This window comes from Dromaius novaehollandiae, chromosome 20 (genome assembly GCF_036370855.1).
Source record: "Dromaius novaehollandiae isolate bDroNov1 chromosome 20, bDroNov1.hap1, whole genome shotgun sequence".
NCBI lineage: Eukaryota > Metazoa > Chordata > Aves > Casuariiformes > Dromaiidae > Dromaius > Dromaius novaehollandiae.
In genome coordinates this window covers 5,325,862-5,351,321 of record NC_088117.1, presented here as the reverse complement: position 1 = coordinate 5,351,321, position 25,460 = coordinate 5,325,862, and the positions used below count along the sequence as shown (strand labels likewise).

The 25,460-nt window shown below is 49.2% G+C and overlaps 2 protein-coding genes across 3 annotated transcripts in view; one reads left to right on the top strand and one right to left on the bottom strand.

Moving 5' to 3' along the window:
• The window catches only part of ASTN2 (astrotactin 2), a 426,223-nt gene extending 425,111 nt beyond the window's left edge, over positions 1–1,112 (top strand). For both annotated transcript variants that reach the window (XM_064523655.1, XM_026113784.2), the window contains one exon: positions 197–1,112. In XM_064523655.1, coding sequence (XP_064379725.1) covers positions 197–434 — 238 coding nt within the window. In that variant the 3' untranslated portion in view covers positions 435–1,112. The remainder of the gene's footprint in view (positions 1–196) is intronic.
• Positions 1,113–11,953: 10,841 nt separating this feature from the next.
• The window catches only part of PAPPA (pappalysin 1), a 188,462-nt gene continuing 174,955 nt past the window's right edge, over positions 11,954–25,460 (bottom strand). The window contains exon 22 of the mRNA XM_026113872.2: positions 11,954–18,305. Within this exon, the coding sequence (XP_025969657.2) occupies positions 18,198–18,305 (108 nt within the window). The 3' untranslated portion in view covers positions 11,954–18,197. The remainder of the gene's footprint in view (positions 18,306–25,460) is intronic.

Sequence of the window (25,460 nt, the reverse complement as noted above, 5' to 3'; positions counted from 1 at the left end):
TGTTTGCTGCTGTGAAATAGTAGATGTACTACAAACTTTGGTGCAAAACAGCTCCTCTCTGCCTAAACCAGCAAAGGCAACGGCTTAGGCAACAGGTATCATTGTTTGTCGCAAGCTAGGGCCACCCAGGAGTCCTGGCTCCTAGTTTTTTCATTGCCCTCCCTTCTCTGTCTCTATCTCTGCTTCTCCCTTCCAGGAAAGCACACCTGATCCTACGGAGGCTGGAGAAAGTCAGCAGCCACTGCTCGACCCTGCTACGCAGTGCCTACATCCAGAGCCGCACCGAAACCATGCCCTATCTGTTCTGCCGCAGCGAAGAAGTCCGGCCGCCCGGCATGGTCTGGTACAGCATCCTAAAAGACACCAAAGTAACGTGCGAGGAGAAGATGGTCTCCATGCTGCGCAACACGTACGGAGAATCCAAGGGGCGGTGAGGGAAGGTGTGGGCCTGGAGCTGCGGAGGCGCAGGCACTCGGAGGAGTCGAGGACTCGGGAAACGCTGAGTGGCTGGTGGGGCTTGGGGAAGGGTTCAGAGGGGGTGGAAGGGGACAGCGAGGCCAAGCAGGACTTTCTCACACAGACGGCAGAGAAACAAGAAGTCAGCAAGTTGGACTTTAATTTCCTTTCCTTTTTCTTTTTTTTTAATTTTTCAAGAGGAAAAGAAAAATACCTAATTTGACTCAGCATAAAAGTCTCTCCTTTTTAATCTTTTCTTACTGAATTTCCTGGACTACACGCTCCTAAACCCTGAGAGGAGGAGAGACCCGATAGAGGCCAGGGCCGGGCCGGGGCGAGAGCGGCAGCGGGGAGCCGCCGGGCCAGGGCCACGCTCCCCACTGCCCAGCCCCGCGCGCCGCCGGCGAGGGGGCTCCGGCACCGCTGGTCCGGAGACGCGAGCAGGAGCTCCTGCAGCTCCGGGAGGTGCCGCGGGAAGCCGGCGACACCACGCCGAAAGCGGAGGCCGCGGAGATGAACGCCAGGCAGGTGCAAGGACATTGCGGGCACGCTGGTTTTTTTAACACGCCGAGTTTACAGAACTGCTCCGTGCGGAGCCTTCGTTCGCAAGGCTCCCGACAGCTTGTTCTGCGCATTAAAGATTCCTATTAAGCCCATCCTCGCTGCTTCTTTGGTGTTTCTTACTGACGCTGCCTCACCGCTGCTTGGTCGTTCGTAGGGTTTCCTGACCTGGAAGGGAGAAGGACTTGCCGACGGTTCGGTGCAGGTACGTGGCCGAGACGAGGTGCTGTCTGGAAACCGGTGTTGAACCAAGAGCCGGACGCTCAGGGAGGGAGAGGAGGGGACAGCGCAGCCCCTTCGCGTGGGGTCCTGCGCTTCCCCAGCACCCCTCGCAGACGCCAGCGGGAGTTGTAGACATGTTGGAAAGCCCAAGAAGGAAGCAAGGGACCAAAAAGACATGGAGAATCTGGTTTCTTTTACTGTCAGATGTGGGTTAGGCTGGCCCGAGATCTGGGTGGGTGATGCATTTCTCGGCCTGGCAGCCAAACTGAAAAGGGCAGGAGGGTGAGAGGAAAAGAGCAAAAATTGCATCAGCCCAAAGCTATTTCTTAAAGCAAAACAACAAACCTAAAGCGGGGGCTGGAGGGGGGACAGGGAACCCTGTGGGCTGAATGGGTCGGTTCAGTCAGCCCAAAGCAAACTTTTGTTTAGTCTTTCAGGTTATTTAACCCTTTACAGAAAAAGCAAACAAGCGGGAGGTGAGTTCCAAAATGAGAATGTTTTGAAACCGAACTAAGGTGCGGGATTGATGTGGAGGAAGGTCAGGCGGCAACTTGTTCTTCTTGAGCTAAACCTATTTGCCTGGTCGCGACTCAGCTAATTCTGATTGCTTCTCCCAAACTGGTTTTTTTTTTTTTTTTTTTTTGTGCTTTGGTTATATCTCTTCGTTTGTTTTGACCCACACTGCTGCTGCAAATGGGGAAGATCCCCCATAGGTGTTCAAGGTCCCGCTGGAGTTCACGGGCGACTTTGCAGCCTCTGGAGCACGTGCCAAAGCCCTGCAGGTCTCCCGAGGGCTCATTTGCGAGATCCCGCTAAATCCCCTTCCCAAAGGAGGCAGGGGATAGTGACACAAGAGCGGGCTCATGGCCGTCCCGCCCTGCCGCCAAGGTCTGTGCAGCACCTAGCACAGGGCCATCGGGGGGGCACCGCATTGATGCCACTTGTGCTAAAACCTGTCTCAGCAGCGCTTCCCCCAACAGCACTATTTCTCATTAGCCTCCTTTGCCATTCGGAGGCAGCTGGACACCGAGCAGCTTGGAGACATGTTTATTGGGATAAATGGGACCACCTCAGCCCCCAGCAAACTAGCACCCCCGTGGGGTCACTCGGGCCAAGCTCCGGGTGGGCTAGGCTGGTCCCACGTAGCCCGTGAACCTCGTGACACCCATTCTCCCCGTGCACGGGCCAGGACTGAAATCTTTCTATGAGCTGAAGCGAGGCCGGAGACAGCCGTGGCCTGTGTCAGCTCACAAATCTGCACCTCGAGGAACGGGAGATGCTGATGCAGGAGGAGGTGTTGAGGCGATATTTGCTCAGCTTTGCTATTGTGTAAAACAAAACACAGCAAAACCCCTTGAAGTGCAGATGTGCAGGCAGCCCAGCTGATGCCCAGCCCAGTGTTGCTGGCACCTCGGTGAGCGTCTTATTTCATGTGCTGCTGTGACACGGTGGCTGCACCACCAAGGGAAAAAAAAAACCCTCCCCGAGGAGCCCTGGATGCAGATGGACTGGGCCTGATCCTTCCCTCCCTGCCACTGCAGAGGAGCAGGGACTTGCAGCAGGACACAGCGCACAACAGGGATTTCCACAGCCACCTGCCGCCCTCACGGAGCCCGCGCGGTCCCAGCCTGGGGCTGCGGTGCTGCTATTGCTGGAGGCATCTCCAGGCAGTTTGACACGGCCTTGTTTTCTCAGGGCTCAGGCCCACATCCTTGCCTTTGCCTGTATTTTACAAACTGGTGTTTTATTTTGTTTTTATTTGTTTGTTCGGAGATGATTCATTTCTCTTCAAGGCCCCGTGCCTGGAGTCCAGCGACGGTGGAGAGGAACTCTGTGGTTTCCCTGCAGGCAGGAGCCAGTGTTGACCGACCTGCCAGACAAACTGCTTGTGTTTGCTGTAACGCCGCTGAAGGGGTTGGAGGCAATCGTAGGTGTTTCAGGGATAATGCTATTAATGGGATTTCTGACTATCGTGGCTGCGGTGCTGGGAATTAGGAATATGGGACACCAGCCAAAATCCTGGGCTTTGGGGCTGGCTGCTCTTCAGCACATTTTTCTAGGTAGGGCTCCGCTCTGCTCCGATCGGCTCCGTGCAGTGATTTTTTTTTTTTTGCACCTGAGCTGCACACGTGCACATCCCAGCAGCCGCCCACAGCAGAACTCGAGGGGGAAAGGGCCAAGCCAACAGCGCTGGGGCTGGTTTTCTGCAGCAAGTCCGACAGATGGGCAGGAGACCTCCAACCGCAGCAGTCCTAATTTCTGCTGGGAACAAAATCGGAGCAGCACACTGAAAGGTTAGTCATCTCGTTGGCTCGGCACGGCAGGTGCGTGCGTTACGGAGCACCAGGGGATCGATTCTCGCCGCTTGCCTTGGACGGCCGTTGGAGAGCTTTGCTTTGCGCCCTTGGCGAAGCTGGCTGTTGCACATGGCTGTATACAGAGCGTGTTGTGTGTGTGCTTGTGTTTATACGTGCACAGCAGGTGAGAGAGTCCTGGCTGCCGGGCAGAAAGGCTGCAGAGGGACAGCTGTGAACCTGTCGAGAAGCACACCTAGCGCCCCGGATCAAAGCCAGACCAACGCAGCAGAAGAGCCTTTGGCCCGCGATGCTACGCCAGCGTTGCGTACCCAAGCCAAACAAAACCGAGGAATTTGTCGAGGTTACACATTCCCCGGCTCCCAGCTGAAAGGAAGGGTCTGTATTTTCTCTCTGGAAACTTTGGAGAATGTTACCCTCAGGCTTTCAAGATAAACAGTTGTAGTCACAGCCTAGCAATGCTGGCGGAGCGTCGCATGCTCTGCAGTGCGTGTGCCCACACACACTCACGCACACACACAGTCTTTTTCCTGGCTCCCTGACAGCAACTGTGTCCTGCTCCAGAACAAGTGGCTCCGGTCACCTCCTGCCCTACGCTTCAAACTGTGGAAAGTGAATGGGGACTGGTGCAAAAAGAGCCGCTCATCAGTTTTGATGGATAAACTCAGCATTCAGCCCTGTAGCTCCTGAATGGAGGGTGTGTTCATCCTCCTGGCTTGAAATTTCTGTGCCGAACTCTTTCCCCACTGGTTATCTTGCTTTGCTGCAAGGACATGCTGTTTTGGGGCAGACCTACGTCATCCTTGGTGTCCAGGACGCACCAGCACAGCTGTGCTCACCCGGGTGCACAAGCTCCTCCAGCGTAGGTGGGCCCAGGCTTTCATCCTTCAGCTCATCAGCATGATTGCACACAGCGGATATACTCAGGTGCACAGTTTGGAGGCAGTCGAGGAGGACAACAATATGTGTAAATGCTCGATCTAGTGGGGCAGCTGGTGCAGCATTTGCTCAGTGGTTGAGCCCAGAGGCACTCCAGGGAGGCTCTTGGCTGTGCACTCCGTGCCCTCCATGTCTGAGGAGCCAGAAGAAGGGGTAGAGCACCCGCTCCAGCACAGGGTGCACGGCAGCAGCCTTTGCAGGGGTTCACAGCCAAAGCACTCTAAGGGCTTTTTTTATGTCCTTGCTGAATATTGTTAGTATTGTTAGTCTCTGTTTTGTGTATGGGAAAACTATGAAGCCCATCTCAACAAAAGCCATCTCCAGTGGCTAAAGCCCTTCCTTCCCATGAGGTTTAGGTACCCACAACTCTGTAAATCTGAAATAATTTGTCTAATGGCATGAAGCAGGCTGATGGGAAATGAGCATCAGTGCACTTCTGCATGGAGTCACCATCCAGGCTACCGGGGAGGTCAAACATCTCCACTCCCTCCCCTGTGCCCTCCTCACCAGGCTGAACAGCTACTTGGGGGCAGTCAGTCTTCGCAGGTTATTTCTGAAGGGATTCCAAGTTTGGTGAAATTAAAGTAGCCCAATCTACCTCCCTCACCTTGGCCAGCTGTACATGGACGGCTTTCACCCTCTGGGCTTTGCAGGCATGGCCAGAAAGCTGCACCCGCAGCCCTGCAGTGCGAGGTGGTTTCTCTGCAGAGGCTTTAAGTGATCTGAGCTTGGGCATGGAGCCTTGCTCAACCTGAGGGCCACCAAGTACACTGTCTCACCAGCAACGTGTGTGTGTGTGTGTGTGTGTGTGCATGCACATACACACTAGCACATGTTTGCTGCACTTGTATTTCATGGTGTGACACCATTTGCCACAAAGGCTGGATCTGCTGGATCTGCCCCCAGCCATGGTTGCTCACTCTTCACCATACACGTTCGCACTCCTCCTCTCAACAAACATGTTCACCAACACTTTCAGGAGCCCTTGAAAGCCCCAGCTGGTACATGCCCTTCTTAAGGGCACCTCAGATCTGCCACTTCCCTGGGAACATAGCACGCTGCGGAGCCCAGCGCAGCTCTGATGACAGCCGGAGCCCCCCTGCCATTGCGAGGCCTGGCGCGGGCGGCGGCGGAGGGCTGCCTGCTCGCGGGGAGCCGAGCGGCCTGGACAATGGCTGCTGTTCCCGGGCGGGCGCAGCTGGCACCGCGCGCTGAAGGGCTGCGTGTTCGGGCTGCTCCGCAGCGGATGACGCTGCTTTGGGACAGCTCCTGCCCACGCCAAAGGCCTCTGCAGTCAAGTGCTGCATTTGCTCCTTTATTTGTTTGGGAGAGGGTTATGGGTTTTTTTGTTTTGAGGGGGTTTTTTTGCTTGGTTGCATGAGGTCGACTCTGGAGGCTGGGAAGAGGCTGGGGAATGCCGGAGGCTGCGTCGTGTGGGCAGCCCAGGTCCCCTCCAGCATGGGAGTGAGCAGGATGGGCAAAGCCTTGCAATAATAATGCTAGTACTTACAAATAATCCCCTGCGATGTGCAGGGTGCCTCCATAGCCGACGAGCTCACGCCTTGCCGGGGCAGATGGGTGCAAACTCTACAGTGTGGGCAGCAGCGAGAGCTGGCCAGGGCAGGACCAGCTCTGCAGAAGCTGAGCATCACCGGTGTGACTCAGCTTGTGTTACCACCTTCTGGCAGCGTCAGGATTTGGCCTAGGGCACGCGCAAGCCTGGAGGTTGCTGGTTCAATGCGGCTCTCTGCAGCCTCCCAGCATGGCCTGGGTTGGGTGGTGCCTGCCAAGACCTGAAGCACAAAAAGCAGCAGATTGGCCAAGGAAGGGGCATCCTGCAGCCACCCGAGTCCTCGCTGTCACTCTTGGGTGCTCCCTGAGGGCTGTCTCTGGCTCCCGGAGGAGCCGCGAGGCTGAGCACTGCTGGGTTTCCAAGGCACCGAAACCCGAGGGGCCCAAACCGGCCCTTCCCTCCCAGAGGTGAGCTGCTGCGGGGCAGGGGCTGAGCGGGCCTTGCCCCCATGGGCACCTCCCAGTGCAGGTAACAGCAAAACGGGGAACAACAAGCAGACGGCAGAGGTGGCCCAGACAACTGAATCCAAAAATGTTGTGCACGCCTCCAACTGGCGATGCCGAATTGGGGCAGTTTTAGTTCTTCCTCTTGCTGTCCTGGGCCATACACACACACACACACACACACACACACACACACACACATGCACAGTGTTGGCGGCAGTGAAATTCAGCCACGGACAGCAGCTCATAGTCCCACCATGGCAGGGGGGACCCCAAAACAGCGCTGTCCCCGGGCAGCACCAGCCTTGCAAGTGCCTCATGGGCTGGTGCTGGGGCTGGCAAGGCTTTGCCCAGGGTGATCGGGGCCTCTCCGCGGCACCAGGAGCTGCAAAGGCTTCGAGGGAATGGGCTCAGCCTGCTCCTTGTGCGTCAGCCTTGGCGTTTCGCGCTGCAGAGGTCAAGGCAGTCACCTTCTGTGTTTTTAAATACTTGGGTGGAAAGTTTTAGCATTGCAGTATTAATAAAATAGCCAATACAAAGGATTCCCTGCCTCTCTCCTGCCCACCCTCCCGCCTCTCTAAGCGCGTTTAAGAGCCGCCGAGGTGTGGAGCAGTCACACCTTATGGAAACAGCGGCGTCGCCGTTTCCGCACCAGCGAAGCCTGTTGGTGTTGGCAGAGCAGCCCCGGCCGGGTTGACGGGCCGGGCCGGCAGACAGGCGCTGCACGGGCGGCTTGCGGCCGGGCACGTGGGGAGGAGGGCGGCAGGGAGAAAGATGGTGTGTGGCCTGCAAAATTGCAGGTTCCCTTGCGTTACTGCTGAGCCAGAGTAATTGCGTGCGTGCGTGCCTGCGTGTGTGTGTGTGTGTGTGTGTGTGTGTGTGTGCGTGCTCCAGTGTTTAAATTGCTGTGCAGAAGGTGACAAACCTGCAGGGCACCCTCTCCCACCCGCTCCCCCTGAGCCAGCATGGCAGAGGGCTGCCGAAACGCCTGCAGCAGCTGGGCCAAGATGCAGCTTGACAGGCTGTGACCATGCCAACAGCCTGCGGCTGCGTAGGTGCAATGCCGATAAACCTGAGGCTTGTGCATGGTTATCCTGGCCCTGACTGGCTGGTGGAGGCCGGGTCAGGGAGCAAGGGTGAAGGGTGGCATTGCTTAGGAAAGATCATTTTATTAGAGCAGCATTTTCTAAAGCACCTGCTTGTTTTGAGTGTGTCTGTGTTACAAGGTGAGTATCCACAGGCAGAGCGATGCTTTGAAGTGCGGCCAAAATCATCCCCGTATTTCAACTCTTTCATAAAAAAGAAATGCCAACAAACCTCAAGCACAAGCCCATTCGGCCACGCGAGCTGAGCGATGACAAAGGGGAGGAACAGCTGGCACAGATGCGAGGCTCCTACACTTTGTGCTTCCTGCAAAAATTATATGGACGGGGGGTTACACACAGGTAAACTGGCAGGTAACTTAGTGAGAGCAGGGTGTGGGGACTGGAACGAATGATCCTGTGGCTGTTTGGACAGTTTCTTCATTCATCGTAAATGATCAGAAAGCTGCAAGCACTTTTATTTGCAAACAATATTAATTTTGTGACAGAGCTTTTTAACCACTAATGAGCATATCCCAGCCTGAAAGATTCACAAGACCTTTAAAACCATTTTGACATAGTGTTGCCGCATGGGTATTTGAAAACAATTTAAGCCCCTGGCCCTTTGGCTGCATTTTATCAGCGAACTTAGGCCAGTTGTTGACTCAAATGATGCAGTCAGTTGTTATTCCAACTCCGGACAGAGGGAAAGTTTTACGCCATCATATTGTTATGAGACTTAACGAGCAGAAGAAAGACAAATCCTGGGCTGGGGTTGTCTACCTTTTCCTCACCTCCCAGGTACGTCTCTTAGAAACCGTGGAAGTGTGGCGATCAAGCCCAGGAAAAGATAGTGCCAGACCACAGAGAGCTTGCTGGGGGCGGGGGGGGGGGGGGGGGGGGGGGTGTATGTCTGCATCTGCCAGCATACACGTGACCTTTCATTTGGGCCTCAGGTGCCCTTGCTTACATGGAAAGACGTTTTTGTTTTACACATGTGTGCAGTTTTCCTTACATTCCTGGCTTTCTGTAGAAGCCTTTTTTAAGCCTCATGGTCTTTCATCCAAATTGTTCAAAGCTGCTAATAGCTTTGTTTTCCCATTACTGTAGTGGCCAACACCACGCTTGTCTGAGAATGTGTGGCTTTCAGCCGGGAGAGGACTTCTCCGCATGAATTCAGAGCAATTTCCGTTGCTTTCATATCTAATTAATGCAGTCAGCTCCTTTGGATTTAACACAGCCAACAGGAGCTGCATTGAGTAGCACAAGTGTCTGAGAGGCCCTCCAGCACGTGGCCGCTTTGCAGCACGTTAGAGGGAGCTGGTGACACAGGTCTCCTCATTTTGACCGTGCCGTGAGGCTCCCTGGGCTCATCGTCACAGAGGCAAGGCGGGAGGTGTTACATCGGCAGGGGCTGAGGTGGCAAAGCTGTCTTCCCCACCGAGCCAGGGACATTTGCTGGAGTCCATCTTGCAGGACAGGGAGTTCAGACCTTGCTTGATGCAGGTATTGAATTTCCCCACCACCACCACCCACACTTTAGCAATTGATTTTGGGACTGAGACAAAAACTGGCCATAATTACTACTCTTTTGGCTGCACATTTCAATTGATTGTGCCCATGTAGGTGTGTGCATGTGAGAGGAACAGAGCTGAATATAGCTTGAAAAACCCTCCACAGATACAGAACACTCCAGTTTTGGAGGTGTCTGGCTACTGGTCACTATCCCTATAGGTTGTTACTGTCTTAAGGTCCTTATTGGTGCTTAATAGAGAGTTCAGCACACAACTAATTGATTACTATATATTGCTACAGACATAAACCAGTTAATACATTGGTTATGGGCCTGTGTTTTTATCTACAGTATGTTCTATTGCTAGGGCTGCCTGGGACATGCTTATAACCCATTAATGATACATTGACCGTTTACAAACCTAGTATAGAGACCATGATGGTGTTGCTCACTCTTTCACTCAATACAGGTTCAGTATATTGCAGTGGAAAAAGTGGAACTTCTTCTCCTTTTACTGACTCACTTATGCCACTGTAAAGAAGTAATTTATTTTGGCGTTTCAGTCTATTGCCCCCAAAGGTCCCATGGTTTGTGTGCTGTGGAATTCATTTATTGTTCAATATACAAAGTCCCTGTGTGCATTATAGTCATCATTGCCACACTTCTGAAGTTGGCCAGGGTGGTACTATGCAGCCTTTAGCAAGCTTTTTTTTGTTGTTTTGTTGTTGGTGGGTTTTTTTTTAAACAGTCAGTACCAGCAGTATATCTGAATGGCCAAACTGGGCTATCTAGTACCTTAGCCCATCACAAAAGAGCTGATGCCAAGGGAAATGCATAGCAGGCAAAGCACCCCCCCCCCCCCCCCCCCGGCCTTTGCCCTCCTCCCATGCTCGCAGCCTCCATGTCTTTTCAGGGGTTTCCTGGGGCATTAAATCACTGATGCGCTTGGGAGTTACCCGGGTTAAGGATGACTGTGTTCAGGCTCAAGGGTCAACATCTGTCAGGGCTAAATAGCATCTATCCCGACTGCATGCGCATCTCCGACTGACCACAGTTTGGAGCTGTCAAAGTCAAATCAATTCACATTTTAAAAGATGAATCAATTCACATTTTTCAGCAACAACAGCATAGGGGAGCAGTTCCTTGTCTGCCACCCCAGGCTGGGAACCAGGAGGGAGGCTTCGCAGCCGAGTCCCTGGCCGCGGTGTACCGGGGGCAGATGGCTATTGGCAACAGGCATGAGCTGAAAGCTGTGCCGGAGACAAAATGCCACACTTTTGCTAGTGAAGGAATAAAAGTTTCTCAATCGCATTCAGGTTACAAATACTTCCTTGAGGTGTAGCCGAAAGCTCAGCATGCCTGAGGGCCTCCTGGAAGCCACGTGGCCTTACCAGCGTGGGCGATGTCACTCAGCCCCTATACGAACACATCCTCCACAAAACCAAACACTCAATACATGGATTTTTTTTTTTTTTTCCTTGCTTTCCCTTGCTGTTACCTATTTCACACATTAGCAAGGACTGACAACCTTGTGGCTTGATTCCCCCCCCCCCCTTCCTTTCAGCGCTGCACACCTCTGTGGGCATGAAACTGAGACATGCCCGTTGCTGTGCCGGTGGAAACAAGGTCAATGGCTTGCAGAGCCTCGGTTTTCCGGAGGTGAATGCAGCACCTTGGCGTGCCACGTGCCTGGGGAGCACAGCAGGGTTTGGACCAGGACTCTTGGGCTGTAGTATATGCAAGTGTGTGTGTGTGTGTGTGTGTGTGTGTGTGTGTGTGTGTGTGTGTGTGTGTGTGTGTGTGTGTGTGTGTGTGTGCGTGCGCGCGCACATGCGCGCAAGCGTGCACACCGGGCATGGGGATTTATCCTCACCAGATCTGCATTAACTCCCTTTGCAGACCTTAAAAGGCATTGGGCTAGCATGGGGGAGTGCATGCCCAGCTATCTCTTGACCGCTGGAGACTGGCTTATCTTTAACTATATGTTTTCTTGTGTGTCCAGAGGCTCAGTGTGTATGGCACACTCAACTCAGTGGCTGCATACGGTTAGCTATCAGGCCTCCTCCCCCTCTTAGGTAATACCCTTGAGCCGAGGCGAATTCCTGGTGGGACTCGTTTTCTGGTTGACAGTGCTCCATAGCTGATGGAGATGGTGAGCAGAGGCCTTGGGCAGTTTTTTTATTTTATTCTTCAAAGGTAGAAATATCCAACCTACGCATGTTCAAGCAGCGCTCACACCGAACTCTGCACAGGGCACCAGCCTGCCCCGGGGAAAAATGACCTGGAGCGACCTGGCCAGCAGCAACAGCAGCCTGTGTCCTTCGGCGATGCAACATGGAGCAGCAAGCCACAGCTCCCCATTGCGATCACTGCTGAGCCCCAGGGGCCGAAACAGGCAAAGAGAGATGCATTTCAATGTATTTAAGTGTAGGTGCTCTTTTCCATGCAATTAAAATCAGCTTGCCAAGAGCTCAGCCTAAATACCATCACGTGCTTGAACATCTTCCCAAGGGTTGCCCAATTCAGACAACAACTGTGCTGGCCCTGGGTCTTGGCTGGGGCAGGCTGCCCCATGGCTCATGTTTCGACAGCACCAGACCACGAAATACGGGCTTGGGCCAACACTTGGCTTCACTGGGCACTGTCCCCCCAGCCTTGCACCCCTTCCACCCCACTGCACCCCAGCCCACCAACCCTCTTTTTTTTTTTTTTTTTTCCTTCAAAACACCATGTTTCCAAAAGCCTCAAACCTGCAGCGCCCGAGCCCAGCACCCCACGGTACGGCGGGGAGCCCCCCGCGCGCGGGCTGGCATGACGGAAAGCAAAGGAGACGTGGCAAGAGCAAGCGGTCCAGTTCAGAACTCTTTAATACAAGCTTATATTGTTCGTGTTTTCTGATTCTCTGTTCTCCCAGCATTGGGGGACATTAACCCTCATATGTGTGTGAGCATGTGTATGAAGATATATACAAAATCACACAGTTAAATATTTAAGCATACAAGGTATTGTATATTTATATAATATAGAACTTTAGGGTATAGGAATCAACAATGGCAAAATATTTCTGATGAATCTGACATAACTTTTCTGGAGTGAAACATGACCTGTTTTTGAAAGACCAGAGGAAGCTGTTGTTTATTTGAAGAAAAAAAAAACCTGTATAAAGAAATTCTGTGAAAAATGATTAAAAAAAAAAAAAAACCTCATGAACCAAAAAGGAAAACTGTTAAAAACTGTATTGAAAAAAAAATAAATTAGATGAACAATTGTGTAAATATAAATTAAAAAAGATGACAATCTTAATAAATAAGCTTTACTATTTACATCTTTATATATTGCTTGGAGACTTAAATTAGATCCGTTAAAAACAAACGAACGCAAAATAAAACCCAAAATCGGAGCAGCAAACGTACAGGCGTGAGGTACAGAATTAAGGGTTGAACTGTATTTTGCTTGTTTCTTTTTTTTTTTTCTTTTCTCTTTTATACAGTAGACCAGTAGAATTCTTGTGAAAATAGATCCTCAGCACTTCATTGGATTATTGGTTGACGTGGCTTCCAAAAGGTGCCAAGAAAGATTCCATAATAATAATAATAATAACCATAATAATCATAATAATTATAACAATAATAAAAAGATACAATATGATACATAAATATGGAAGAGCAGTTGGTAATATGAATACATTTTTCTCTAGACGAGATCACAGTTTTATTTGTAAATATTACACTGATATATATATATAATATTACACATATAATATTATATATATATCATATATATATTTATATATATATTTATATATATAGTATGGCTCAATCCTGCTCCCAGTGACGTCAACAACAACGACAACAAAAAACCCTGTTGACTTGGATGGGAGCAAAATTCAGCCTATCATCTGCAGACAGGTAAGTAATTACAGAGGCCGTACAATGCAAACTCCGCAATGGTTCCGATTCCCTCTTTAATTGCTGGTGAAATGTTTCATTAAAGCCCTGGTTCTTTGCACTCAGAAGATGGAAACTGGTGGCTGAAGTGTGGCCTCACCAAATGAACGAAAAAGAAAAAAAACGACCAAGCCAAACCGAACCAGAATGGGAACCAAAGACAATTTTGACTCATTAGCTCAGCGTCTCGGTCTAACGACAGGACCAATAACACCAACAAGTAGCACCAAGACTCCTCATCTAACATGTGAAGACAACTTAAGCTCTTGTTTCTGGCCTTAGAGGAAGCGATTAATTTTCTCAGTAAATCTTGGATCGGTAGATCAGGTGAAAAGGGGAAAATTCAGTTTGCCAAACTAAGACAGAAACAAAACCTTAAACTCCACTTTGCTCCTGCTAAAATGACCAGAGGTTTTGAATGTTGGTTCCTGGGATGGCAGGAACAGTCCACTACCAACCCCCTATTGCCCACATCAGCTGTAGCTCCAAGGCAATACGTCTCAAGCCACCCAGACCTGCTCCCACTTGGGTCTTGGTCATGTTCCCACTGAACCCAGTGGTTGAAGTCCTCTGGTGGGACCAGCCTCATCCCCCAAGGCTCCAGTGTGCACAACCCGCCAGGTCAGCTGATGGCAAGGGTGCATCAGGACCCTCGGCCAGGAATTTCCAAGGAGTCCCAAGTTCAGAGGATGGTCTCCCAGCTCTGAAAGCCCCTCGGCCATCCCAGCCTCAGCAGACCTCACCCAGTCCCCTCCTGTCTTCTAGCTTGGCCTCTAATGGAAACGATGGGCTGGAGTTTGGGAAGGGCATGGTTTGCAGTCCCGCTCCCCGCTAATGGAAATCACCTGTCTGATCATATAGCAGCTTTCCCCTCCCCTTCCCTCTCGCTCCCAGGCTCTCTCTAGCTGTTCTGGATTCAGACTGTGCAGTGCTTCTGAGTGCAGTAATTAGAGCACAGTGAAATACTGGTTAAATGCATATGTACAGTTGGATAATGTAAAAATAAGCACAAATACACACTTAAAAAAATAATCTGGAAAAAAATAATAAACTCCCTTCCCCACCCCCTCCCCCAAAACAACAATATACCAGGGGAAAAAAACACCTTAGCCTCATTTCCTGGACTTATCACAAAGCACAAGGAAAACAAAACCAGACAATGTTATAAAACCTCACGGTACTTCTAGGGAAATCTACACTTAAGTATCTAGCACTCTACTCAGCTGACAGAATCAGTGTTTTCCCTTCAAACACACAAAAATAGGCTTTGCTCTTTCTGTATTTGGATTATGTAGTTGTTTTTTTCTTTTTTTCCATTTTTGTATTTTCATCTTTTCTTCCTCTCTGTAAAGCCTCACTATTGTTTTTTTTTCCTCCACTTGAACCAGTTGCAGCAAGAAACTTGTTAGTTGTTAGTTTTCTTTTCCCCCCCTCTCTTTTTTTTTCCTTTTTTTTTTTTTTTTCTTAAACACAGGTAAAAACCTAGAACAAACCGACAGTTACAACCAAGTGAAACCGAAACCGGAAGGGAGGTAGCTGGAACCCGACTCCAAAGAGTCCTCTGGTGCCATCCTCCTTTCTCAGCCTGGGGGAGACAGCGGAAGATGCAAGAAAAGCAAGAGGACACCAGCTCAGCCCATCTGCGAGAGGGTGGGGAGGGAGTGGGGTAGCAGCTGATAGGATTTTCCCACCCCGTCACGCACCATTCACCGCTTTCTGCTTCAGCTTCCCTTCCGCTAGCCACCAGGACCCCCAGTGCTGAGCAGCATTGCTCCCCTGAAACCAGTAGCCTGGCTGATGGCTCCTGTGGGGTGCAGCCTTGGCTCACGACAAGTGCCCGAGACACCCTTGGCACGAACGTGACCTGGACTTTATGAGCAGCTAAATTTCATCTGCTTGAGCACCTCTCCTGCTCACCCAATTGTTTGATTTTTACCCTATGCCACCGGCTTGGTGGGTGGAGGATGGTGTGATGTCCCACTCAACTCCCATAGGGCCTGGTCCGATATTCCTCAGTCCCTGAGGGTCCTTCCTAGGGACTCCATCAGGCTAACAAGGCCCTTACAGTGGTAGATGCTGGGATGCCATCTGGCTGGCCTTCTCCCAGTCCAGAGACTGGCCAGGAGTCCATGTCCTGCAGCTCCCCTCTCCTCACCGACCTGGGAGCACAGCCCAGGGCCTGGTGAAACACAGAGGACAAGGTCGGGGGGCAGCTTTGCCTCAATGCGATCATTCCCTGACAGAAAATTGACATTGGGTTTAATGTGACTCAAAGCAGCACTTCCTTTGGCTCCTGGTTCTGCCACCCCATTAGAGGAGCTGGACAGTGTTGACATGGCAGTCAGGAAAAAATACATATATATATAGCAGCATGGAAGGCCTGCCTGTGGGGAAGGGACTGCTGCGGTGAGCGGTTGCCCCCGGTACTGCAGGGCTGAAGCTGAGGTGTGAGGCTGTGCTGGGGAGAGGCTGCTGTCACCCCCCATGGTAAGACATCCCCCTGAGGTGAGAAAGACTCCAGCTCTGCAAGCAGATGCTGGCCCTGTCTGGGCAGAAGGCACCCAGAAACCCACAGCAGCAAGTTGCAATAATGCTTATACAGATCTGTCTCTCCTTGGGAATGTCTTAGGTGGGAAAAGCAGATGGAAAATCTCCTCCATGGTAAAATGCATAACTGAGAATGGGAATTTGCAAACTGAGCTGCCAGCAGGGTTCACACTGAACCGCTGTGGACTCCCGGCTAGGGGGAACCTAGGGGCGGTGGAGGGTGAAGATCATGCCAAGATGCCTTGGATATTGAGGACACGATGTATCGGCAGTTTGAAATGCATTTGAGGTTGAGAGTTCTTCTGGTAGGCTGGATGGCACATGAACAAAGTGCCAGCACAAAAGGGGAGACCAAAAAGGAGCCACCTTCTCACACTTACTTTTGTTGTTAATTAGGCTCTTTTTGAGGGGCAAGAGGCAAAAGCGTAAGTTGTGCCCACAACCAATTTTTTGCTAATGCTCTCTACACTGGAGGATGTTCAATTGAGTTCCTTGGAAGGATCCACGAACGCATTGTGTCTCCCTTTCCTCTACACCCCCCACACAGTGGGGGCAGAGACATCTGCATTGCTCCTACGGCCAGGCCCACTCTGGGAATAACTAGGGGGCTTCATAACCAGGAGCTCTTCACCTTTTTATGACAATCACTTCTCCAGGCCTCCGAATTTTAGTTTTTGAGATTCATCTCTGGTTTATTCCAATAGGGACAACCCCAATGGTGTGCGAGGCCCTTTCTCTTTGGAGAACAGCCTGGCTTCTTGCATCTACAACTCTGTCTATTTTTCATTTCTAGTTTTGCTACCCATTTTTACATCCATCTCTGTAAGCTAAATGATTCCTCTTATATTTCTGCATTGCTTCAGTGCCTAAATATTCAATCAAGCAGGAGTAGAAAATTCTTTCCAACCTGTCTTTATCCAGTAGACTGCACAATTCAGGAGATTTCCAAAGAACAGACAGAATTAACACTTGGAAGGACATTTTTTCAGATGTGTGCTCTTTTTTAGCAGGAGCCTGAAGCAGCAGGAGACAAGTCCAGGCCACACTGTAGAGATCTTTGGGCTCTGTGTGGAATGGGTTGTAGCAGCAGTGACAGCACTGGATGCGCTGGGCATCTCAGTGACTCAACATGATGAACCCTAATGGTGAAATGAATCCCCACGGGACTGGCACAACCTGTGCCCCTCTGGGCTGCAACAGGAGGATGGAGCTATGCAAAAGGGAAGTATGAGGGTTGCCTCAGCTAATGCCACTCCTTCTGAAAGATTACAAGTGGCTACTCTCCTGGTCTATCTAAGATGTCCAACGCACAGGCCTAGCAGTTTAATACTGTCAAATATGGCCAAAATTTTAATACTGTCTCCAGAGGTCCTTTCACCTTAGCAAAGTCTCCGCCTCCCTTTCCCCTCTTCTGTGAGAACAGGAATATGAAGCAGTTATTAGATATATACCACCACAGAAGGGAAGTGGAGGAGGTTTAGAGAACCAGTTGGGTGGATGGAGGCCAGAAAGCAGATTCCTTTGGCTGGCTGGTGTCCTGTTTTCTTGCCCCAATGCTGAGGAAGAGACCAGAGGGTTTGAAAGGCAGGTTGTAGGTAAGCTTTAAGGCAGACTGTTTGGTTGCTTGGGGTTGTTTTCACCCTGTCCTGACACAGTAAAGAAACTAGTTGTATGGGACATAGCAGCAGGAGTAGCAGCAGCAGACATGCTCAAATGACAAGTGCGGGGGGTGAGTTACCCTCTCTGTTCCTCAGAAGCAATCATCCACATTCCTCAATGCCAGTCCTTAGACTCTCCACTCCCTGGCTCCACCGCAGGACCACCTGCCTGCCTCAACACAGAAATGCCCCAGAAGCCCTCCGGTTTCCGGGCAGGCTAGAGAGGGGCTTTTTGTTTGCCTTTTGAGGGCAGGGGGAGAAGGAGGAGCTGTACAGAAAGGCCACTGCAATCTGCTAAGCTCCCTGGCTGGAAGTAGCATGCCTGTGAGGAGCAGATGCATCCCATGTTTCAAGCTAGCTGGGCATCTGGCAAGTCACTTGCCAAGAGGCACAGCCATGCGGAGAACCCACCCCAACCTCAGTGCCTCGAGCATGAGATACCTTGGCATTCAGCATCAGAAAAGGCTCAGCTTGGAGTCCTCCAAGAGCACAGCCTCTTCCATGAATGGTCTAAGTTGTGAGTGCCGGAGAGGGGAAAGTGTTTTTGCGTCAATCATAATCTCTCACTCTTTCTCTCTTTCCCTACTTACTTCTATAAATATGTGTACATAAATAGCTTGTTTCTCGCCTTATATCTAAATACAAACTGTTCAGATTAGGTGGGCATAACATGCTGTTTTGATACATAAAAGTCTTCTTGACTTGACTCTTGGTTGTTTGTTTCTTGTCATCACTATTTAAGATATAGTTAATACATAAACCCCTACTTTGAGTTCTCCTTGGACAAAAATTAAAGGCAGACTGGTTGAATTCTAAGGGTCCCTGGTGCAGAAATGCCATCCAGTTGAGCAGCTAAATGTTAAAAACGATACCAAAAGGGATGCGGTGTCTCTCCTAGCCTGCCTTGAGCAGTGTGGTCTTCCTTTCCACGTTGCTTGGCATTACCCAAGACTGAAGCCACGGAGGTCTTTTTGATTGTGCTCTTGGGCGTTGGGGTCCCGGCAAGCACACTCTCCTTGTAAATCACAAGACATAGGGAAGGGAGTAACCTGGGGAAGGAAACCGAAGACACAAAGACATGAAGGAGGGAACTCGCCTTACTATAGCACCCTGAAGAATAAATCAGATCTCTGGAGTGATCCCTTCAGAGATCAACTGCATTATTTCTTACAGTGATATATTTTTTTTCTGTGTTGGTACACTGAGACTTCAAATTAGCTATCTGTCCATAAGAGAGGTTGTGAAAAGTGTACAGGAGCCTGTTCAGCTCATTCAGTTACTGGTCAACAGATCCTCTCTCAACAGCTCACATTAGACACATGAATATAGTTGTCTGAGGAGATGTGGTCTTCTTTGGCAACCTTGGGGCTTTTTGCAGTAGTTACCACTATGCTTGAATCATGCTCCCAACCTCTTCTAAAAAACTATGCTTTCTGCAGTAGGACCCTATGGCTCAGGTGCTGCAAAAGCAAATGCCGCTGTGCCTAAGTCCATTTGTGCATTCAGTTTTGAATATTCTTAGTCTCAATTCCTTGGGCAAGGAACTGAATCAAACGCACTACCCAACAGAGCAGTTGGACTGCAGTCCAGCAGAAACACTACTCTAAATACCTGTTGTGTTTAAGGTCAAGAGATCCAGCTAATGGGTACTGGGGAACAGTGAAGGAATGCAAGTGAGAGACTCGGCTATGTGCAGATAAAATCTGACTGTGATCTCTCTACAGAAGTGTGGGAAGGAGCTGAAACAATAGCCTGAAGTGCCTGGCTAGCGGAAGTGGATTTTGGCCTATTGCATCATGGTATTTACATAAAGAAAAGGGGGTGGGGGTGGAAGAGTGCCTTGCTTGCCCTGAAGTGAATTCCCAAGAATTTCTCCCATCTGCACAGACTGAGCAAATGACCTCATTCCCCTCCTTTACACTCCTTCCGAAACAATGCCACAACCTGTTCAAATGTTCCCAGCGAGTGCTGCACGCGCGCACTCAGTCTGCTTCACTTGGCTTTGCTGCCACTTGTTTGCTCTCTCTTTCATAAACACTTTTCTCCAGGCCATGAAGCCTGGGTCTGTCTATTCCCTATGTATCATCAACAGCACATCTAGGAATGTGGACCAAGCACTGTTTATGAACACATAGCTGCCATTTCCACCTAAACCTTCCATACGTGTGCCTGCCTGTCCATCTATAGCATGCCTTTCTACTGACACACACAAGAACAGGATGGAGGGGGTGTGTATCTTCATTTCACAACTGGGGAGCCTAAGGCAGGGACACGCTGACAGTCAGAGACATCAAATGGCCAACACTCATCACCAAATCAGGGTTTAGAGAGCCTCCTCCCATTACTTTTGACGATATTCCCAGAAGACCTGACCCTCAAGGTAAAACAGGGTGATGGCTCTTCATCAAGCCACAGCCTTAATGACTTATGAGCTAAATAACCAACCAGTGAATAATCTGGATCTGCATTTGTGCGAGGTTGCAAAGGGTTTATTCCAAGAAGTTAAGAACAAATCAATTCAAATAACTGGAAGCTAAAGTAAAATTTTAGAAATTGCAGAAAACAAGGAGTTTAAGGCTCACTTGATCCACCCTAACCCAGCCAAAGTAGGACTGTCCAATATCACAGTGTTATGAATATTCTTAGACAGGAAAATGGAGTCTGTAAACAAGGGAGTGTGGGGACAAGGCTGGGGAGGGATTGTCTAATGATGGAACTGAAATACTGGAGAGAAAAAACATTTTGATAGATATAAGAATTGGACTTTTCTTTGTTCAATGTAGAAGAAGCATTTTGGTTTAGATTACTTGGTACAGTTCAGGTTTGACCTTTCCCTCCTGGACATAAGAACAAAAAAGGCGATTTTAAAGCAAAAGTTATGGCTTGAAATAAAAGTGTGTTCAATTGAAAATTGCCAAAACAAAAACATTTCAATACGTCTGTGGTTTTCCTGCACACTCCCCACTTTTATTCTTTATCCTAAGTTATTCAGTTCAATCTCGATTTGGCAATAGGTTTGATCAAAAAAATTCTCCCTGTAGTACAAGGATGAAGCTACCGGCTAGAGGTAAGACCTGAGATCCTGATTCTTTCATTTGCCTTGATCGAGCTTTTTCCTCTCCCTGGCCTAAATTTGTCTGTAACAATCTAACAAAGGCACGTAAGTGACCCCTATATTCAAAGAAGAGAGACAGTCTCACAGAGAAGGTGAATACATATTTTGCAGGGAACATAGGACAACCACACAGCAAACTCAGACGCTACAGTAAAGTGCCTAAAATTAGCCGTGACTATCCTACTGCTCTTTGTCCCTGCTACTCTCTGTGCACGAGTGGGATAATGTTATTTCTTGATGGCATGGAGATGCCATAAATGCAAACATATCATCTGTGAGAACATCAGTGTCTCCGAACTACCAGCTCTCATTCCCCTAACCTACCGTGCAGGCAATTCTGAAATAGTGACCTTAGAAACCCAGACTGGCATAAATTTGATGTTGCTTTAGAGTGATCTGCCTTCATCACTCCTTCTCTTCCCACTTCTTATTAATCCCTCATTTTCCCCTTTCCTTTCTTAGAAACCATTGTAAGTGCATGCTCAGCACTGGAGCAACCTGAACAAAAGGCGGGCGTAAGAGAATAGATCACCACTACAATGCAGCAAATTTCTCTGGGGAGGGAGCCACTAGAGAAGAAATAGCTTCCCATATGCAGTCCACAAGAAACCCTCTGGTGTCCTAATAGAGGTTCTGGATAGAAAGAAAGCCGCAGCCTACCCAGGGCAGTGCCGTGGCCCTGACAAGAGAGAGCTCCATGCGTCAGCGGACGTCACAGCAGTGGGTAGTGGAATAGTCTGACTGTAAGATGGTTTCTTCCTGATCAGATTAGCCTTATTCACTTCATACACCTTAAAGATTTTTGTATGCAATTTGTTTAGTACTATTGTCCAAATGCTTTGTCTTAGGGCAGTGAGTTCTAGAGAGTAATTTTCTGTTGTGTGACATGGCAGAGATTTCTATGGATGATGAGCACAGCCACCGTCAAATTAGACGAGATAAAATTCTGTAAACACTCAGCAGTAATACAGGGTTTCCACTTTAAATGACAGCTATAACAAATAGACATTTGAGATTCCCAGGACCTGATCTCCACCTGTATTTAGGGACTCTCACCTGTACACAGCATCTATTTGAATTGTAAAAAATACTTGACTCAGAGAAACCTTAAAAGAGCTGGTCCTATAATCCTTAGAACAAGGCTTGTCTTTTGTCCTGTGCTTGTACAGTGATAGCCCTATGGAGTACAGAGCCATGAATAAAGAATATTATTAGAAATATTATTAGAATAAAAATTAGAGGATTACTGGAAATAATAAATACTGAATGTTTTTCTGAGTGATGGCCCATTTAGGTGTGGAGCCCAGAGATACATACTCCAAGATTAACCACTTCTTTTCTTTTTAAATAGGTCTGTGAAAGTCCAAATCATTAACAGAATACGCACTGCACTGAAATTTTCCAGATACACTCATTGTAAAACAAATACTAAACAATCAGCTCTTCTTTCTTCCACCTGCTAAGAAAGACCTGCGTTTCCCCCCTTGTGAAAAAACATGGCTAATATCTAGTTGCGCAAGAAGAAAAAGAAAAAGCTAAAAATTAAACTCAGGGCAGGGCTCAGCTCTTTGGTGAAACAGGATATTGTCTCCACAGACTACCTAAAATAGGCTGAGAAAGCAGAACCGAAGAACACAGTTATACCTGCCTACACACACCCCCCTACTCACGCACATCTACATCCTGGAGATGAACCAGAAACCAAGCCACAGCTTGGGAAATGTGGATCACACCTCAGCCATACCAGACCACAGGCCTATTTTCAAGATGAACACCCCGAACAGGCACAGCTTAAAGAAGTTTATTACTCTCAGGCTTATGCTGTACGGCACTCTCTGCCCTGAGTTTAAAGGGACACTTGCACTAAGCATGGGCTTATGGGTTGGGTGGGAGGCTGAGAAGGAAGATCTGGACTGTGGCTGCTCTCTTGGTACAACCCAGTGTATTTCTCCCAGAGCTCTGGCCACATTACTCCAGGTGCCGGGACACTGTGGCAGTGCAGGCTGCATCGGTGGCATAACTACCAATGCAAACGCTTGGTGTGTCACACACAGGAAGCCTGAGCCACCTCTGACTTGACCAACTTGCTGCTCATGCAGTGCAGTCTATGAAACCATATTCCTATCCGTGACAAAGATGTGAGAGCCCCAAGCATCCTCTCCCATGTCATATGATGAGTCCATGGAAAAAAATCAAGCTCTCACTTGGAAACAGGGAGGCATTTGGTCTTGATGGCATGCTCCAGGCTATGGGAACTAGGACAGTGATATGACAGTTTGATGCAGAACTGGGATCCAGGTCATGAAATGACTCAGAGGCCATGAAACCTCATTACAAGACACCTATCTAAAGAAAGAGCAAGAGGCTGGTGATATGCAGAGACAGATCCCTGGGAACTGCTCTGAAGGGCTGGGCTGTAGGAAACTGGTGGCAACATTGACAGCAGAACTCCCAGACAGGTACAGGGAGGGATGGGAAACCAGCTATTCAAAGGGTTGGATCTCATCCCTTGCATACTCCTATCAGGTTGACCCAACTGTAACTCCCATTTGGCGGCACATTTGCTGCTGGTTCACAGTGGCACCGGTGCAAGCAGAATCGGGCCCGGGGGGAAGGGCATGGCTTGGAGGAAGGGGGGAAGTTAGGGAGGAGGGGTGCAAAGTGTTGGGAAATAGCCAGTTGTTAGATTTCAGCTGAAGTGTTTGCGAAATCTCCCAGACAAGAATAACTGGAAATATGAAGAACCTGCTGCAGACAGACCCTGTGCAGGCGAACGCACTGTGTCAAGATAAGCATGGCAGGCTGCGCTGAGTGTCCCAGGCCCTCGCCTCCCGAGACCCTCGCAGTTCAAACACCAGGGAGTATTTTGTTCCCTGACAAGGCCCTTGTGGGACAAAATACATCTTGTAAGGTTCTTCCCAGTGGTTTTTGGCATTTAGGTCACAAGGGCTATTCTGAGATAATGAAATGAGAAGAGCCCCCTTTTAACTCCTTGGGCTGGTATGCAGGGTTCACACCACATCTAGGTCACTGCTTTAGAGGCCCTGGGAAAAGCTACAATAAAGCTCCTAGACAATCCCATTTCAGTCCAATACATACAGTTTTGAAAGCTTGAATTTTGTCATTTGCATTGCCGTAAACTGGGCATTCCCCCATTGAAGTCATCAGTCTGGATGTGGTCTCCCATATGCTAGTGCATTAAGATGTAGCTCAATTAAAGTCAACAGGCCCGATGCTTCTTGCCCTCAGCTGGGTATAAATCAGGAGCGACTCTACCAAAATCAGTGGAACCACAATGGCACAAAGCCAGCAGGGATCCCAGGGAAAGCCCTGCCGCAGCCCGCCTGCATCAGGAGCTCAGCACCGCATCCCCGCATCCCTGCCTGCATGCTGAGCTCTGACAACCAAGGCGCTGAGCTGAGCAAGGGAGCCCATTTGCCAAACCACACAGAGCGCGAAAGCAAGCAGAGCTCAGTTGCTCAGCAATCAGCTGTGCTTCCTATCCTTGTGCTACTGATTGCGCAAACTTGAATGTAATTAGTCTAAATAATCACCAAAGGTTTAATAGCAGACAGACCACCCAGAGGCCAAATAGCTGGCGGTGTAGCAGGGAAGGTTTGTTCGCTGGTTTTTGTAACACTTCCTAATGAAATGAGGTCGGATAGCTAAGCAAACACCCTCCACTAGCACTTCCCCTGGGAATGCTGTATGTTGTGGGAAGCCCCATGTCCCTTGAAGCCAAGAATGTTCTCTCAGGATAGGCAACATGTGCTACTACCATCACTGCTTTTAATTTATCGCTGCCTGGAAAGCCTTCCTGAACTGTTGTGAAACCAGCTCTGAGCCCCAAAATAAGCTCCCATACCAACCAACCATGACTGAAAACGCTCCTCACATGGCAAACAGCTAGCCACTCACACTGTGATCAAAAAACCATGGGTAAGGGAGTTCACCCAAATGCCTGGGTGAAACAGCATGCTTGGAGCATGCATTAACACTGAGCCGCTTCCAAACACATGAAGCAACACTTCTTATTGTGTCCTTCCTTTCTCCGTGCTCACCCACCATTCATTGCATCTCTCCAGCTAATTATAGAGCTGACAAAAACACCCAGCTGGGGACACTCAAGTTGTTCAGAGTAGCATCATGTCAGGAACATCAATTCTTCTGGATAAGCATATTTTCCTCGGCCAGGGTGGTCAGTTAGGCTGCTAATTGTGTGAACTGCCTCAAAACCACGTCCTGCCAACAGAGCAAGACCTGAAATTCCCCAGGCCAGGTCTGTGTTGCAGAGAAAGCTGGCAGAAGGCAGATATTTCTCCAAAATACTGAGAGGTGGTTATTTCTCTTTTCTTATGGAACAAACTGCAGCGGACCCCCTTTCTGCGGAGACAGGGGCAGTCTTTGGAAATCCCTGCTGGAGCCAGCAGCAGTCTGTCAGTTCAAAGCCCCTTTCTTTAGGCCTTGAATTCTAGACCTTAAAGTCTCTGAAGGGGTTTTGATAAGTTGCATATCTTTCAGATAAGCAAAGCTTTGGATGAATCCCACACGGTTCTCTATCTACCACAAGGCCTCATTTGTTTTCTGCTGAGGCACTTGCTGTTTTTCCTCTCCAAGGTGTTGGACAGAAATGTCAAGAGGCCCAAGGGGCGGCATTTTAGATGGGCATTTTTACCAGGATGATTTTTCTTTTTTTCTAAGTACTATAGGGCTGGGGCAAAACTGAGTGATGAAACTGAATGAGACAGGTTTTCCTCACGGAGGCAATAGGCGTACTCCTTACATGATGAAAAGGAAAAAGAGAGTTAAGAGAAATGAGAGTTTGGCCTTTTGAATGGTTTAGGTTGGGGAATTTTAAAACAGCAAATTCTGTGGACTTAATTTTCCTTGGACAAGTTGCAGGGACCAGACTGCAGGATCTTCAACTAAGCAAATCTAGTTTGATTCTAGTTTAAAACAAAGTACACAAGCAGAGCCTAAGGAGAAAAATTTCTGATTTCTGTGAGGCCTTTCTAGACAGCCTTGTCTAGAAAAGTGAAACTTGCAGAAAGGAAAGGAAAGAGAAAAGAACTGAAGGAGAACAGTGATC